This window comes from Vidua chalybeata, chromosome 9 (genome assembly GCF_026979565.1).
Source record: "Vidua chalybeata isolate OUT-0048 chromosome 9, bVidCha1 merged haplotype, whole genome shotgun sequence".
Classification (NCBI taxonomy): domain Eukaryota; kingdom Metazoa; phylum Chordata; class Aves; order Passeriformes; family Viduidae; genus Vidua; species Vidua chalybeata.
This window is the reverse complement of record NC_071538.1, coordinates 27,426,816-27,445,588: the sequence shown is the minus strand read 5'-3', so window position 1 is coordinate 27,445,588 and position 18,773 is coordinate 27,426,816. Positions and strand designations below refer to the sequence as shown.

General features: G+C 36.6%; 1 protein-coding gene across 2 annotated transcripts in view; it reads right to left on the bottom strand.

Moving 5' to 3' along the window:
• The window catches only part of KCNT2 (potassium sodium-activated channel subfamily T member 2), a 115,555-nt gene that overhangs the window by 37,990 nt on the left and 58,792 nt on the right, over positions 1 to 18,773 (bottom strand). For both annotated transcript variants that reach the window (XM_053950794.1, XM_053950795.1), the window contains exons 10-14: positions 14,240 to 14,420; positions 11,995 to 12,159; positions 10,311 to 10,447; positions 8,439 to 8,502; positions 3,638 to 3,746 (exon numbers count right to left, since the gene is read on the bottom strand). In XM_053950794.1, the coding sequence (XP_053806769.1) occupies positions 3,638 to 3,746; positions 8,439 to 8,502; positions 10,311 to 10,447; positions 11,995 to 12,159; positions 14,240 to 14,420 (656 nt within the window). The remainder of the gene's footprint in view (positions 1 to 3,637; positions 3,747 to 8,438; positions 8,503 to 10,310; positions 10,448 to 11,994; positions 12,160 to 14,239; positions 14,421 to 18,773) is intronic.

The following is an 18,773-nucleotide window of genomic DNA, read 5'->3' as shown; positions in this document are numbered from 1 at the left end:
TCTTGTATTAGACACAGACCAGGTCAAAAATGCCTTGCTCGTTTCTCCAATTATTTGACAGTTTACAGCTTTCCTATAACGTTACTGTGTTTTCTGTGTGTGCTCAGGACTTGTACTGAGGATGATGACACAGAACTTTATCTGCTGCATCTTTCAGAAGTGAGCAGCTGGATGACAGCTCTCCCACTCCTCAGGTCTGGGACATCAGTTGTGTCCCCTGACAGCAGGTATCAGAATCAGCAAATTACTCATCCAGTGTGACAGTGAGGCAGCCCAGGAAACTGCAGTTTGTCTTGAAGTGAATATTAAATATATCAAATCAGCTTGCCAGAAAAACAAGTATTTTGATTGACTTTATACTAAAGAAATATTACATGTAGAATTTCCGTAAGTTGCTGTTTCTGTTGAAAATATATTTGACAGAAGATTTGTTGCTAAGTCTGTCTCAAATGGATGTAGTAATGCAGTGGGGTGAGTTATGGTTTCTGTGATGTTGCTGAGGATAGAACAGACTCAAAATACTGATTTATGCCTGCAGCAGCAGCCATGTGGTAAGAATGACCTAGACCTGGCAATTATTCTGAGAAACCCTACTTTTGTCAATTTGATAAGTTAACATGACCACTACCAGATCTGATAGAGAAAAATGCCCATCCATTACCTCTAGACTATTTTTATCTGTAATTGGACAGATTAATCATCTGCTGCATTCAATATCCATTTCAGTGAATCTGGACTCTGTTTCTTTGAAATAAACTACTGAGGCTTTGATGTCAGACTTCAACAATCTGTGCTAATTCATGGGTGCCTTTTGAATAAATAGAGAATGTCAAAATGTATCCCCATTTCCTGGAATTGTAATTATATATAATTTCCAAATATTCAAAGTAAAGAATATATACACACACACACACACACACATACACACACAAAAATTATAAAAGTTTTAAGTTCAGCTCAGAAAATAGTGAATTTAGTTGTCTCTGAATTGCATAAATATATTGCACTCCTGTAGAAAATCTTCGCTTTATTTCCCATTTGTACTGAAATGCAAGGCCAGGAACTTGCACCAACGGTATTTTTCTATGGCCTTTTGTAGCCTTGTGTGTTTGAAAGAGAAGTGGGAAGATTAAGAATGTAACTCCCAGCATTATTGAAAGAAAAACTGGGCATGTCAAGGCATTTTTATATTGGAAATTACTAGGGAGAAATCAAAGCATTTCAGCTTAAGAGATAAGGCAGTTGCCCATCTGATTACTGTCATGTTAATAGTGGATGTGTATTGAAAGTGTTCACACCTTAAACTTGCCAAGGGCTTTGCTGGCATAAACATTTATGCCACTGTAGCAATGTAAGTAGGTTAATATTTTAAACAAAGTAGTTAAAATCCACTGTAAAAAATATCAGAAGGCACAGAATGCAAGGATGTGTATGTGACATCAGGTGGAAAGTCAGGAAACCTGACTTTCTGACAGGTCATATAAGCCTGGCCAAGGTGCCTCCATTCTCTTGCTTTGAGGACAAAAATAAGTTCTCATTCTCTCATTAAAGACAGGGAGGATGTTTAAATCTTGTTCACAGGGTGGGAATACATTATAACAATTACTTTTCCCATATACCGTTCCCTACTCCTATAGGAATATGCAGTCAGTGTCTGAATTTCATGACTGCCTCATGCAATCTAGGAGGGCTGGACAACCTAACAGAAGCTGCTGAGAAACTGGACTTCTAGTGCTTTATACATTTTTAATGTAGTTAAAAGTTAAACTTTAGTTAGGAGGACTATCTGGTTGTATTTCTTCTAAATTCAAAAACTTCATTTTTGACAGCTGTAGTCTCTAAATCTGTGTGTAAAGGAAAAAAATAAAAGGAAGAAGCAGAAATCCTATTACTGAATATTTCAGGTTTACAGAAATGCCCAGTATTGTTTTGGGAAACCTCTGGAAGAAAACAGTCATTTTTTTCAAGGAATATCAGATTTAAAAGAAGCTTTTACATTAAAGCAGTAATAAAGCAGCTCTGAATCATAATAGGAAAAGCACTTAGAGAAATGTTCCAGATGGTTGTGACAAATTTCACTGGTAAACACTCTGGACAGGTCTGTAGTCTGCAGCCCCCACTGGGTACATGTTTCAGGATGATGAAGTGTTGGGTGACATTAATACCAAAGGGGATTCTCTCAGGAAAATGTATGCCAAAAAATATTGTTCTCATGGCTCCAGCACTGCCTAACCATTTGCAGTAGGGGAACATCCAGTGGTGATGCTGAAGTTCAGTTGAAAGAAATTTTACCAAAGGAAGTTTTCCAGGTATTTTGGTTGGTTTTTTTTGGTTTTGGTTTTGGTTTTTTTTGTTTTTTTAAATATGGTCCAAATTCTATAACATTTCAAAAAGACATGAAAAATTGCCTCTGTTTTAAAAGTCTAGTTGTATATAAGCTCTTACAGAGACAAGCCATTAGGAATAATGAAACTCTCTTAAAAGCATAATTTGGAAGAACAAATGAACACAGTTACTGATAAAGGAAAGCAGCCATGGCTAAGGGAGCAGGGATTACGTTTGTGCTGGGTGGTTTTAAGAGGGAGATGAGAAAGTACCATCATTCTCATCACAGCATGAGCCTCTGTGCCATCTCATAGCTTGAGATTACACTTTTATAACCTCAGAACTGCTACTGATGGGGTTTTTCTTCTTTCTAACCCAGTGGTAAATTACGTAGCTTTTAAAATTACAGCTTTAACTGTTGCTCTGGAGCCATTCTGCTGGAATTTACTTTTTCATCACATTCTGGGATGATGGAGGAGACTAATATTTTTCCATAGAGTTGGTTTTATTTTTGCATGAATCAGCAATCTTTTCTTCCTTGGAATATCATTCAAGAAAATTGTATTTTCCAAATTGCAGCTGAAAAGGAAAGCTTCTCTTCTACTTCAGAGCTATTTCTCCAAAAACATTTGTGTGTTTTTGCACATGAGCATATGTACATCTATATACTTACATATGTGACTTTTTAGATATAGACAGAAAGAAAGAGAAACACATAATGCAGAGAAATAGTTTGTCAAATAAAAGTTGGTAATCTCTTCTTATAGGAGTGGATTTTCTCGGATTTCTTAAGATCATTTTGCATTTTATGCCATGGTTTCTAAGGCATGCATTTTACTAGATACAGAATTAAATTATATGTCTTTTTCCAAAATATTAAGTAATATTAAGTAATTAAAATCATATTTTCCATACCACTCGGTAAAAAACAATCCAATGAGAAAATTTCTCCCTCAATCATTTGTTGGACTAAATCTGAGTAGATCTTCTTATACACCCCTTAGTAACTATGTTTCAGTAGACAGAAATTAATTACAGCCACAGGTACAGTAAGCTGGAGACTTACCTGGATCTGGAATAAAGGAGTAGTTATACATCAAATAATCATACTCTCTATATTACGTAGCATAAGACTATTAATTCTTAAAAGTGCTTGTAAGTAAGTCTTTACCCTTGCCAGGATGTGTATTATTTTACAAAAATGCAGTTTCTAAGTCATAAATATGCCCAGGGATTCTCACTTTGCTTGTGTTCATGAAACAAACTGTCAAACACTAACGAGTGCTTCAAATGACTGCAATCTTCCACTTACCTGCAAACTTGATGTGGAATTTATTCTCAGGCTTCAGTATTTGAACATACAAAGGACAATTTGGAGCAAAGTCTTTAACTGCCCATGCTCTTAAAATGGTTTGGTGATCCTAGAAGAAAGAGTATGAGGGAGTGCCAATGAAATACAAACAACCATGTCAGACTAGAAAAGGAATCTATTCTCAGACTTGCTCCATTGAAGAAAACTCATTTTAAGACCATGTGGCACCAGCTGGTATGAATGTTTATGTGCAAGTTATGTGCAAGTGATAAAATTACTACTACTTAATAATTTCCAGAAATCTTCCACTAATAAGGTATTTTGAACCTCCACTATCTTTCTGCAAATGCTAATGGTTGTGTTATTTGGAAAAGGGTAGCGTTTGGATATGGAATGATCGTGTGAAAACTTAAGATGGCAGTGATTAGTCATGTCCAATTCATCAAGAATTATGTAGCATAGATGTCCATCCAAAGAGATTCATAATTAAAATAGCATTAAATGACGACACCAGCAACTGAGAGTTTAAAATTGTGGGTAATTCTAAAATTATCAGTTTAATTAAAAGCAGATCTGAATTTTTGTGGAACTAAAACATTTGCACAACTGATGTCAGGATGTAGCCAGCTATTAACCAAAGATTCCAAGAGATTTTTCAGGCTGTTAGTTTTTGTTCTTATTACCACATGGCAAGAAGGAGTTAACTGTAGGGTGAATGCTGCTATCCATAAAAGTCATCTATGTGATAATGCATTCATATTTTGAATTTTGTGAAGTAAGACTAATTCCAGGTTATCATCCATCACTTTTTATTAATTTCAAAACAAAAATAAATAAAGAGCTATATGTAGGAAGCCATGCCTGGATTGAAATGCCTTGCCTAGTCATGAAACTGGTGATATTTAAAGATAAAATAAAAAGAATGATTCATTACATTTGCAGCATCAGCAGTAAGAAAAGGTTTCAGACTCGTGAGCACAAGGGAAAATCTCTGCCTGGAACAGAGTGAAATTGACATTTTCAAACTATAATATTTCATTATCAATTGAGATGTTAGCAAGTACTTTTTCTACTAGAAAAACTAGAATGGAGTCATAAGAGGATGGAAAAATATCTTATTTCACATTTTTCTTATTAGTAGTTTCATAGGAGTAGGATTGTTCTGCCCAGTCAGGAGATTTAAAAGCTTGGGTTTAACATGCTGTAGGTTTTCCTTGTATGCAGCCACTTTTTTTTTTTTTTTTTTTACTTTTCTGTAACATATGGCAAATTACCCTCCTCAGGATTTTGTGTGTGTGTGTGCTGTTGGCTTTTTTTTCTGTTTTTCTTAAGGTAATGTCACACCAACACAGCTTAGAAGCAGCAAATGACTGGGTAATGGGCTAGATGGTTGTCACATAGCTATGTTACATGCCTAGAAATATAGTTATCTCTATGTAACATATTTTCTTGGATTGTTTTAATTATATTTTTAAAAGCTTGGTTTTATCAGAATATGCAATGATTGTTAAATATAAGAATGAAGATTTCATTATAAAATGATTCAAATTACACTATTTTGTTAAAAACTCGAACAAACCTAGACCCATAGATCATCTCAGTGGGTATGCACTGTTCATCTAATAACCTTGCATTATTGTTTCTTTTTTTCTCTTTCCATTTGGTCTGTCCATGTGTTTGTGTACAAAAGCTGGTTATTTGGTTCCCAAGTTTTTTGCTCAGTTCTTCTCCCAAATTCCACTCTGAAGAAGCAGTCCAGGGGAAAGAAAGAAAAATACAGGTAGGCACCTTAAGTGATTTCTTAGTCTCTTCATACTGTTTGAAGAGATTCAGTCTCTTCATGCAGTATTGTGGCTCTCTGTTTTAAAATGTAGCAATTTCTATGCTATACTGCAGTCACTTTAAAAACCTTTCTCCCAATATATGGTATATATGTACACACAACAAACAGAGGTAACTGAAACGACATTATGGTTCTGTTCCCATTATTAAGTATTTGTTTCTTTGGAAGGTGAGTGAAAAAATATACTCTCTTCGACATCACCTCCACACAATGAACTGCAGTCAGTGATCAAAAAATTACCACAGATACAAATGGTGATTAATACAGAGGTGATATTTAAGTTCATGTATGAAAAGCTGCAAGTTTTAAAGTGGGTGTATTTAAATCATAAGAACTCAAGGAAATGTATTTAATATGTATTTTAAAGTAGTTCTCTTAATTGAATCTTTTTTTGCCACACATAACTTGATAAATTAGTTATATCCTACTATGTTTGCAACTGTATTGTGATGCCATTAAGGCATTGTAACTTAGATTACCAGTACAGCAGAGTCACACAGTTTGATTAATGAAGGGGGAAAAAAAGGTGCAAGCTTGAATTGGACCATCTCTGAATTTTCAGAAAGCCTCAGAACAAAGCTGTCAGCAACAGTAGAAGTGTTGTCACTAGAAGTTATTAACTAACAAAATAGCAAGCAATGAACAGCCAGGAGTATCCATGGCAAATGAGTAAATCTGCTTGAGCACTGTAGCTGGGGGGATAAAAACCCTCATGGGCATCAAAAAATCACTTGAGTAACAACAGCTCTTCTGGTCAGGAATCTCCTCCTTTTATTTTGACAGCTGTCATGCACAGGAGAGGATCCAAGGATCTTTTATCAGTTTGTCAGCTTCTCAACAACACCAGGGTGGAAAATCAGTGGTACTTATAAAGATTGTTACTGGGATGACAGCTGAACTTCCTTCAGCCCTGTGACAAACACACCTTTTGTACACTAACATGAGGCTGGAGCAGTGTAGGAAATCCAATAAATTTCATTTCACAGCCCTAGGGGGCAGCAAGACAAAATATTTTTTAAAAAATTTAAGAATTTTCTACTTGCAGTATAAATAATTGCATTCTCTGTGAAAAGGTAATCTGACAGCAAAAGAGATAACAAGGCAGAGAGGTGACACCTTGTTTCAAAGCTTCAGATCCCACTGACCCTGAAATATCATTGTGGCCCAGGGGAAGGGACCAGGAGAGAGTCTTTGGTGAGATGTGCCTGTCTGTGTGCTCCAGGTACAAAGAGAAATGAGATTTGATAGAAGTCTGTAGTGGCAGCTGAAGTGTGCCAGGTACCATTCTGATGTTTCCTGAGGGCAGAAAGGAAGAGCTGCAGTGGGCCATGGCTCCAGAGCCAAACCTGCACCATGCTGGCCACAATGGACGGGAGCTCTGGGAGCTCCGTGCAGAGCCCACTGCTGCCCTACAGCACAGTCCAGCAGAGCTGAAAATTGTCTTTTCTTTGCATAAATTCTGAAGCAGTTATGAGCAGAGATGAACAGCTGACTGGTGGTGTTGCTGTCCTTAGTGCTGCATAAACCTTCCCAGTGCAGTGTAAATCACACACTCTGATTTTATGGGATTTCCCGTTTGTAACCATTGTGCAACTCTCAAGTGCATTCTGCAGAATGAGATCTTGTAGCTGATTTATTCTGAATTCATGGCTGATTTAGATAAGACACTTGGGCTAATTTGGAATTTTTCAGTCTCCTACAAGTTACAGGTATTTTTCCAGGTATTTGCAAGAACTCTTGCTTGTTCTTAATTTTAAATACCCCACACCCTCTGTCACTTCCAAGCAGTAGGCCTGCCTGCTTGACTGCTCTGGGATTACTTACTGCCAGTTCAGTGGCTTTCACTGCTGTGTTTTCAGGAGTCTATTGCTGATTAATCAAATTCAAAGTCCTTAGGTCAGTAAGTTTAAATGTTATAGCAGGAGCACAGGTTTATGTCTCAGGGAACTCAGTGAATTTCTGCAAGGGATGGGTCCAGAACAGGATCTTTAGCTAAGATCTTTTAACAAAGTTCTGATGCCAGATGAAGTAATAAGTGATAGAAAATATATTAAATAATGCTACAGATATAATGCAAAGTTCTCATTTCCCATTTTTACTGTATCTCTTTTCAACATTTAGAAAAATAATTACTATTTCTTACAATGTAGCACTAAAACAGTATTTTTAGTTGAGATTGTTAAAACATAATTACTGAATTATAAATACTGGTTCTGTCCTGTTAGTCAGTTTATAAGCATCTTCAGGGATATTCAGACTAATACTGAACCCCTTTGGAGTTCAAGATTGAACTGAATGAGGCAACACATAATAATTTATTGTAGTGCACATGGTGAAAGATTTCAAGTTATGTTCATAAATTCATCCTCAGTGGAATTTTTTTTCTGGATATCTGTGATCAGTAGATAATCTCATTAGCTGGAAGAGTTCTAGTTCATACAGTTTTATTCTTTTATCACAGAGGCACTGCACAGAAGTTTGTGTTAGCTGTGCTCATTTGTGGACAGTAACTTACCTGACTGCAAATAACAACCAGCATGGGCAAACCCATAGAAACTTATTTAGAGAATCTTGCCATTTTTCATTTTTTAAATTGGCCAATATGAAAAATGGTCAAATAGTCTCATATATATTGGTTACTTGTATTAGTCACAAATTTATTTATAAAGTTGAGTTCAGGCTTTACTTCATTAGCTGTGAATATACCAGTCAGTTGATGTCTCTTTTCTGATTTAATAAATACAACTGATTAAATTGAATATCTAGAGCAGGTCAAGTACTTTGAATATTGACAGAGTACCATTCTTGGAAGTGATTAATGACCAGTTATCAATGTATCTATGTATCTACTCTGAGAGTACTTCTATGCTATTCTGCCCTTGTTGCATAAAAAAGAGCTGAGAGGGAGTAAGGGCAGTAAAACCTGTCCATCCTCTCATTTCTCCCTCCCCAACTTACAGCTGCTGTCCTGTCCACCTCACAGCGGCTGCTCAGGATGAAACAGGCTTCAGCATTGTCCATCCTGGAAGAGAGGAGACAAACCTGTCACTGCCCAAGCAGGTACTCTCTGGACTCGTGTCTCACAGTCAGAGTCTTGCACAGAGAAACAGAACACAAATTTGAGTCTGTTCTCATTTCTTACACTGGTGACGGTAAAAGTTGTGTCCAAGTAGTAAAAGCAGAGTGGCCTCAAACTTAATTTGCAAAGTATTTATCTGTCATGAATATGGAAGGTGAATAAACAGCACCAGCCTGCCTGGTGTGTAAGAGTGAAATATGCACAAGTTATTACTGGTAAGAATGAACAAGAGGGAGCAGATAATAGACTTGTCTTGCCTGGTGAGAGCAGAAAGTTGGGTAGATGTACAAGAATAATGTGTTTGGCATAAATAACAGACATTTTTGTGTATATATGCATTAAATGAACTATTCCAGTTCACTATGTCTTTGATTAGAAGAAATCATGGGAGCTCTATGAGTAATTTCAGCTAAGCAAAGGAGTAGTACTGGGAAGACAGGGTCTTTATCAAAGTTATAGCAAAGAAAATTCAGTAAAATTAGATGAGATTTTTTTGCAAAAATGTTTTGTTAATTGGCTATTCAGTACTGATGCAGTCACCCAGCTGTTGGTATTTTGGTGTTACCTTTATCATGTTATTTTGACATTGGTTCCCATATAATATATGGCTACATTTTGATAACGAGACCCTTATTGATTATTTTGCTGCTGTTGGTAAACATAACTTTATTTATTAGAATAATTTTATCATGTGCCTTGTAAGCTCCTCAGTACATTATGTTCTCATTAAAAAGAAATACACCAAACATCTTGGGTACTGGGTACTTGGTTTCATATCCAACATTCTATTAAATTCCCACTATGCTTCTTCCCTCAGGAGAGGTTGAAAATTATTCTGTGACAGGTACATTCAATTACATGTTCTGCAGGAAAAAGCACAGTTCCACAGCTGACTACCTCCAGGTTATTATAAGTGAAATTCAAGATTATATTTAGGGAACAGCCTAATTTTAATTCTTGTAATGTGTAGAACAAATGTCAGCTAAATCCACATATGAATTCCTTCTTGAAATCAGCAAGAAAGCAAGAAAAAAAAAAAGAAAGTAGGATCTCTCCAAAAGAAAATTTCTAATCCTGAACAAAGCTTTCTTGTCTTGTCAAATTTTAAAAACTGTTTTTTCAGTGGCAGAAGTCTGAGAAGGTAATACTGCTCATCAAGCTTCTCACAGATGAGATTCTTGGAAATAACTCCCCTCAGGTAAAGAATGAAACAAATAGCCTGACAGATAATGGCTTAATTTTAGTTATCTACAACACAGAGCAATGCAGATGAGTTAAATCAGTTATTTTCTAAGAATCACCTTTCCCTCTCTTTGGAGAGTTTAAAGAGATGACCCTTCTGCATGAATTCCACTGTGAATTCCTTTGCAGCTCAACTGATTGAGCACTGGGGGGAGGTGTGTGTGAGGAACTGTGCTTGACTGATGTGTTTTGATAAATGTCATGCTATTAATTGGCAGAGAGCATCTCTTAGAAGTGGTGGAAGTATGTGGTAAGAGGACGGCCCTGAAGAGTTCAGGTATGTATAGCAGAACAGTTGCTTAATGTTACCAGGCTGAACTTAAAAAAACAAAACTGTACATTGGGTTCAAAATTTCAGATATTAAGAAAAACATGTTCTATCAAAGAGCTTTGCTTCGCCTTCTAAATAAACATGACTTTCCTTCTAGCACAGATTTTGTTGCTTGCTGAAGTTATTTATCAAACAGTATGAATGAAAAAGTAAAAAAGAATGGTCAACATTTGCCTACTTAGCTCTCAATAGGTCTTGATCTTTTAGGGCTGAGCCTTGCAGATAGATAACTCTTTGGGACCACATTGGGATTTGTAACACCCTTCGGACCTGAGCATCCATCTCCGTAGGACACAAAATAACCACATAATAGTCCTGTCAAAATAGGAAAAAAAGGGGAAATAGTCATGGTTAATGTTGCTGGAGAATGAGTCAACAGTGACTTGAGATGTCAAAAATGTCTCAGGTAAGACACTGACAGGCAGAATTTATTTCCTCAAAATTCCTCCTTCACATTAATGGGCCAATCCAAACTGCTTCCTGTGCTACTTGGAAAAGGAAAAGCAAGAATTGTTTGAAGGATCCATAAGTGCACAAATGAAAAGGAGGGATAAATGGAATGTGGGAGAGGAGAGTGAGAGCTTAGGCCAGGCTGGTCATAGAAATCTTCCTTTCTGCAACACAGAGATTTCTGCAGAAAGCAAAATGGCAGTGGATGCAGTGCACCATCTGTATCCTTCAGCTTCTCAGTGCACAGAATCATTAAGGTTGGAAAAGATCTCAAAGATCACTGAGTCCAACTCAATTTCAGCTGTGAAGGGAATGTATATAAGCCCTTTTAAATCACCTGTGTAGTATTAAGGCTTTTCTTCTTTGTTTCTAGTGTATCACAGAGCCTGGCTCATTCTTCAGCTTAGTTAACAAAATGTTGTGTTTCAATTTGTGTTTGTATCTATAAAGGACTGGATTTCTTTGTGCAATTGCTTATGCCTCTTACTAGCTAATTGTTTTGGGGAATATTTTGGATTTGGGATTTGGCAAATTGCTGCTCAGCCATTTGAGAGTTGTATTTGTGTGATTCTTGCAGTATTTAATGAAGCATGATACCACAGGTTACTTAGCAAAAGACACAGAGAAGGTTTACTAAAAGGGGGAGTCTGTAGCAAAGACAATGATAAAAAATCCAAATTGATATCTCATGGAAATAAGTTTCTAGATGTTCCAAATCAGCCATATGACAAGTTTGCATTACCTAGGGAATATGTGTACACTAACAAAATCTGTGTATTCTGTCAACATCTTTGTCCTTTAAAGTACATTAATTTATTTCTTAATTTCCACAATTCCAAGAGGATCTTATCTCTGCAATCCTGTACAATGTGCTCTAGGATGACCCTGCCTGAGGAGGGAGGTTGGACCAGATGATCCCCAGTGGAGCCTTCCAACCTGACCCATTCTGATTCCTAACGCTGGCAAAAAACAAAGCAAAACGTGAAAACCAAAGGATGTTTTTAATTGTGAGGATTTTTGGATCCAGTCCCAAAACAACGGGGAAAAAAATAAATTGAGTAGCTTTCATTTATTTTCTGTTTTAGGGCAGAATCTAAGGAATTTGCATGGAAATACCTGTTTCTAAAAAGACTGGCACAATTCAACAAGACACTATTTCTACCTATTTAGTCTTTTCCCCTCAATACCTCAATTTAAAATGCCTCCAAACTCTGTATCTCAGCTTCTTACTGCAGATATAGATTCCCAATTCACCTATCTATTCCCAAAAACAGTTTTACTAATTAAAAACAATTTCAGAAACTTTTCTTTAAAAAAACAAACAAACAAAAACAAACAAAAACCAAAACAACAAACAAATGAAGTGTTTTGAGGGGTTTATTTGTTTGGGGTTTTTTTTCCATTCTCAGTACCTGCAGTCTGGGATGGGCATAGAATTCATTTAAGAAATCCATGAGTAAGTCAATCTTCAGAGAGCTCACACACAGCACAACGTGTTTTTCTGTCTGAGCTCTGTATCTGCTGTAGTTTCCTCCGGACTTTTGCCTCTCCATCCACAAATATGCCAGCTGTTCAAACTGCAAGAGATGCTGATTGTCAGTGCAATAGAGCCCAGTAGGTGAGCATTACAACTCTATAATGACTTCACAATGTTGCATTGTTCATCCCACGCCCCTATGAAAAGCTGCCCTTAGCCCCAATATCTTTTTCTTTGTAAAATGTTCTCTAATAAGGTGATCACAAACCACAGCATTAGTGCCAGAATCTAACACACACAAACAGCAGTGAAAATTCATTAAAATACCATCAGAATACACTAAATCACAGGAGTTTAGAAAAGAATGAAGGCTAGTACCTTATTCCTTTAGGTATTTTATGCCTTCTAGCTCTCTTTTTCTAGTATTGTGACATAATTGCTTCCCTCATATGAAAGGTTAAGTTTCCACACACATACTGTGAATATACTTGGAAAGAGGCACCATTTTTTTTTCTTAGTTCGGGCAATAAATCTTCCCAGAGATTTTATAATGTTCTGAAGGTGATGTTCTGTGAACTCTCTTATCTGCCTTACAATTTTAGATACAAGTTAAATACACAGCAGCTGCTAATACAGCAGGTTTGCCTTTGCCAGCTGAACAGTATATGCAGGTATGAGAATACTGTAACAGTCTGTAAAGAAACATACAAATACCAGGTCAAAGATTCTTGTAAGTAACACATGCTTAATACTGAGATCAATTTAACTGTATGGCTGTGTGATAGCATCTTTTTCTCCTCCACATTGCACTGATGGAGAGGCTGGATCGTGAATAATAACTGATTTCATTTCATTGCAGGGCTCAGGAGAGAATGCCTCCCACTCCATTATGTGTATGGAAAACTATATGAAGCCCCATTATCACTACAAAGGTATAAAATAAAGTAGCTAATAATAGATAAATTTATGTGAAATTCCAGTCGATTCTAGGTTATTTACTGCTCCTGTGGAGCTCTCGGACCTGAAGTATGTATCAGAACCACCTTAAGGATGAAATTTCTATGTCCCAGGAAATTCCAAATTTCTTAAACAGAGCACATTTTAGTTTTCAATAGAATATATATTTTGCTAATTTTTCACTGAGTGAGAATATAATTGTGTTGGTGCATATGGCTATGAATACATACATTCAATATTTAATTAGAGTGTTAAATAACATCAAGAAAATTAATGCTGAAAGCTTGAGCTTCCGCCCTCCTAGGGTTTATGTGTTGTCTGCCCACACTGAGCTTTAGTTCTCTGCCAAAGAAGCAGAGACTGGAAACTATGGCTGTGTGAGAAACTTTGGAGCTTCATGGTCTAGCAGGTCTACTGTAAGCTTTGATAAAAACACAGAGTGTCTCCCCACATCCTCTTTTTCTGGCACAAGGGCTGGGTGATCACCACGTGTGCAACAGTGAACATCCTGGCAGGGTTTCCCATGTAACCTCAGGGTTTCTGTCATCCAGCTTCACCTAATGAGCTGGAAAATGCTTGTTACAAATTTAATAAAGCTGACTGACTCCTTGAAGTACTTGGATTTTCATAAATTGCTCTTTCCCTGTTGAAACTGTTAGAAGTCCTAAACTTAGGCAGCCATGAAAAATTCCTAACTGTGCTGCTGGCTCTGTGTGCATGTGTTCCATACACAGCTGTGAACCCAATTTGCTTGAGTTGCAGATTTAATGAGATTTTTTTCAAGTTAGCACTGAGCTGTAAGAATAAGAGAGGAAGTGGAGAGAACCAAGATTAGAAACAGGGAGAGCCTGCAGAGGAAAAGCTGTACTCATAAAGAAAGTGCTGGCTACTGTTGTGGGGTTTTTTTGTAATTGCTCCATTAATAACAAACCCATATCTCAGGATAAAGGAAGGCCTCTGTGGTACATGACCAATGCAAAAAACTTTCATCAGCACTTGAAAACTGTTATCAGTGCCCTGTTTTTTAGTATAAATCTAGAGTATAGGAGAACATACAGGGAAAAGGGAAAAAAAAGCATAATAGGAGAGATAGATGGTTCTTTTTTTCTGACATTTTCTGTGCAATAATAATAGTAACAATAAGTTATTGTTAAGTTATTATTTCAGTTATTGTTCCTTTGTTTCAAAACAATTCTAAAGAGAAAAAAAAAATCCACATTTACCTGTATGGGCAACACCACAAGAGCAACACAGATCATAATGACAACAAGCAGCTTTGAAGGCCATATCTTGGGTGTAACATCCCCAAAGCCCACAGTAGAAAATGTCACTATGCAGAAATAAAGGGAGTCAAAGAGAGTCAACCTGTTTCCTGCTCGTTCCAGATGCTGAATTCCACAAATACTACGTAGAAAAGAATGAATAAAGACATGAAAAATAAAAACTGTTCAAGCTTGATGATAATAGGTGCAGAGAACTATTTTCAGAATTCATAAATTGCTTAGCAAAAACATTTTTTCAAAGAAAAGTAAAAATTAGTATCAAACCAGAAGAGCTATATTGTTACAATTTTCAAGTATCATTTGTAATAAAAGAAACACACTTTTGATTATTCTAATATGATAGGCACAACTGTTGCTAGGTTTTGCTTATTGGCTGTTGTGAAGGAGAGGTGGTATATAGAACATCATGGATTGATGCAATTCCTTTCTAAACCAGAACAAAACAGATGGTATAGAGCTGCCACCATTCAACATTTTTTATAGATATGTTTCAACTTTTTCAGGGAGGTTTGCTGCCGTGGCCAAGAAAAGTGCACATACAGCTTTCTGTAAATCTGTCTCTCTTTATGTTGGTCCCTGGCCCTTTCTGTGGCAAAGTTACTGATGTGAACCAGTTTTGAGAGCTGGTTGCACATTGGGACGTTACTGTTGGTACAAATGGGTACTGACTGGAATAAAGTGAATGTAGGAACTGCAGACTAATGAATTATCAGAGGAAAGAGCATCCAGGGTCAGCCTTCAGGTAGGAAGTGGGAGGTGGCAATTGGTGAGTTTCTGCTCACTGAAAGTACAGAATAGAAATACGGGGCTTGGCTGGGTCTGTAATAGCAGAGCAAGTGGAGTTCACCCCTTCCAGTCACACATTCCTGAGAAGAAGTAAACAGCAGCCCAAGTTAACTGGCAATTATTTTTCTTGGAATCAGCAGGGTGTGCTTTTGGTAACAGAATCTGTAACAGAATCTCTTTACAGGTCATCCTGCTATTTCAAACACTGCAAATTTCAAAATATTTCACTTTGTAAATATGTATCATGGCAAAGAGCTTCCCAAGCTTAAAATATTATCTTCTCTGATACAGTGGAATTACTTAGTTCAGTTCAGGCTTTTAAATTATATTCAACTATGTAAAAAAAACCCCAATGTGTGAACCACCCTGAACAGCACTTTTTCCCCTTGGAGCTAGCAGGATGATTTCTCCTCAGAGAATTAGATAAATAATTAATAAATCATATTCCTCAGTAATTATTCTAGAACATACTAAATAGTATTTCTTCATATATGGGATCCAGATGGTAAGAGTCCCTCATTAATATCTGCCATGGGAAGACCTTTGCATCACCAGGGAGACCCTGTGTTTATAACAGTGTTAGCAGTTGTTCTTCTTTTCTCTGTTCTGTTCTCCAAATATAATTTAGCTGTGGGCAGTGGCATTTCCAGAACATATGGATCAAATTCCCTGTTTCCTTTTCACAGTTCTAGCATTTGTAGTTTTCACACATCTCAAAATGTTCTAAAAAGGGTGGGTTTTTTTCCCTGTTGTTTGCCTAAGTTTCATACTTCAGTCAGAACTGATATTTATATTCCTATCCAGTTCATCCCACATTTTTCACTGGAGTTGTAATCCAGATCTTCCATTATTTCACTATGTTCACAGTTTTGCTGGAGGTTTTTTTGGGGTTTTTTTTAGTAAAAGGATAATTATATCTTTGTCCCTGAAAATACTAACAGAAGGACTGTAAGTAATTATGCTAATGAAGCTTTCTTTTGGTCTCAGACACGGAAGTTTCTCAAAAGGCTTTTCTAGTTTTAATATGAAATAATGAAGTAAATTGTAAAGGCATTGAAGCATGGAAAAAATGAGCTATTTTAATATCAATATTCACATAAGTTACATGTTGTTTTAAAAGCAGAATGGAGATGGATTTTTAATTCTTTATTTTTATTATTCCTATTCACCTGTGTGCATTTTCTTCTCTCTAGTTGCCTTTTGTGGATATATCCCAGAAATACATAAACATAATTTGAGGAATTAAGCTCATAAGGGCCAGAAAAGCAAGTTACACTGAGCCAGGGATATGGTTCCCCTCCAACAAGACTATTACACCATTGCCCTCAGCAGATTAAATATCTGCAGATGGGGTTGTATTGAACCATAATGCATGAGCCTATCATTGGTAGAAATGTGGTTTTTCTGGTGCTCATACCTGTGAAATTGCTTGGTGTTTGTAAATGCAAAAGGGTCAGCTTTACTTCTTGTATCTGACAGGATGGATTAAAATATAAAAATTTGATACCATCAGGCTGTTTTTTTTCTAATTTTCAAGGAATTAAAATTGTTTGTTTATTTCTTGCTTTTTTTATAAAACCTTAACATTTTTTAATAGCTTGATGACAGGAAAATTCAGGTCTTGAATTATTGTTGTTGTTGTTGTTATTATTAATATTTCCATAGCCAGCCCACCCAATCATACTTGAGCTGAATTGAAACAAGGTAATATACCATGAACTATTTCAACCTTTTCCAAGTGAACAATAGAATTCCCGTTGAATTTAGTAAAATCAAGACTTCATTTGATCAGCTCTACACCTTTACAATTCTATGTATTTCTATTCCTTGAAGCCATCAAAATAATGTGCCTGATCAAAAATATTGTGGATTTGAGATGTTTCTCATTGAACTTAGTGGGCATGAGCCAGAGCTGCCCAAATTTAGTTAACAATATTAAAGTCAGCAAGACAAGGGAGCTGCTTCTTTGCTGAAGAAGAAATTCAGCTTGAAGCCCTCACCCTGCACATGGGAATGATAAATCCAGAATCAGGCTACCAAGTCTGGGTGTTTTGGTGCTCTGCTGTTTGTCTTTACTGGAGCCAGAAAGCACAAACTGCAGGAAAAAACTGATTTTCAAAGAGACAGCTTTAAGGGAGTCTAATTAAAAATTAAAATATTATCTCTGTGACTACTCTCCCAAGAATATTACACTTTCAGCTCACCAACTATGCCTTTAGAGAAATGTTACTCAGCACTGATAGCACATTCCCATCTGTTTGGGAATTACCTGATTACACCTCAGAGAGAGTGCAGTGGAACATCAGTGGATGCCCAAGAAGCCAAGTCCACATGGATTAGTTATTCCATTCCCCAGAACTCATTGACATCTTTTAATACATCCCAATTCCTTAGATGAATAGTATCAGCTTTCTTTTTCAGAAATGAGGTGTTAATCATTACTTTTAGCATAAATTCTGCATGTAAAAATACACATGTTCTTGGCTGCTTTCTTATGTTTCCTGACATTATGAAATGTGCAGTAATTCAGGCTTCATATTTTGCCTGTTTTGATATTTTTGGTGATATTTTTACCTCGTTTGCTTCCTTTTCCTTTTTCATCTCCTGAAGGTAAGTAATTTAGTCATCCTTGGATAAACAAAATTATTACAAGCAGGAAAGGAATGTACAGTAAAGGCAATGCTGACACCTACTTGTTTTTGTGGAGAAAATAAACCACTGTAATAATCAGTACACAGAGAGTCCCTAGCTGTGGGCAAATAAGGCAAATTCAGCACCTTCTATGCCAATTTTAGGACTCCTGTGAATTCAGGAAGGTTGTCTTTTCACAATGGATCTAAGGGAGGCACTCACAATTCAGCACAAATATGGGTTTTTTTTCCAGAACAAAATTGCTTCAATGCAGAGGAGATTTCTATTTCTAAAAAAACCCACAGAAAGCCAAACTAAGTGTCTGCTGAAGCAAACGTAGTATCAGAAAATGTATTACAAACATCCAGAGGACAGAAGTATCTTTCCAAACACTCTGCTACCACTGCACTTGAAAAACAAAAAGTAAAGAGAATAACATGTAATCTCTGAAGATTGGTAATGTTTAGTTTGGGTATTATTTGAACTATTGAGAGTTCAGTCTCTGTTTTACTGGAAGCTTTCTTTCTAGTTCCAGGAATCTTTGTTTGCTTGAGTATCTTATGTGCCAAAACTAACTCCTGCTTGTAAATAAGCTGTCTCTACATGCACTACAGAAATAAATACTGCAGAGTAAAATAATCCCTGAGATAGTTTTTTATCACGTTGCAGAAGCATGTCACAGAAATGGATGTAACAAGAACCATTTGGGTGGTATTTTGCAAATACTGTACATTAACTATCCTTATTTATAACCAATTGTTTAGAGTCTATTTGATATCAATTTATATTTTCATTTCTCAGCGTTGACAAATTAATCTAATTTCTACATTTTCATTTCTAGAGAAAATTATTGTTTACACATACAGCTTCTTGAGGTCTAAAATAATGCACTAGAGGCTGAGCCAAAAGTCAGAGCTGCTTCTGTGTGCTGAGGATTAGGCAGCAACTGCCAGCACTTTTCTTTGGAGCTGTACCTTTGAGCTCCACCTTGTGTAATTACTTTGCCATGTTTGCAGCAGCTGGCTGAAGGGAATAGCTAATGAATGTGTTGAACTCA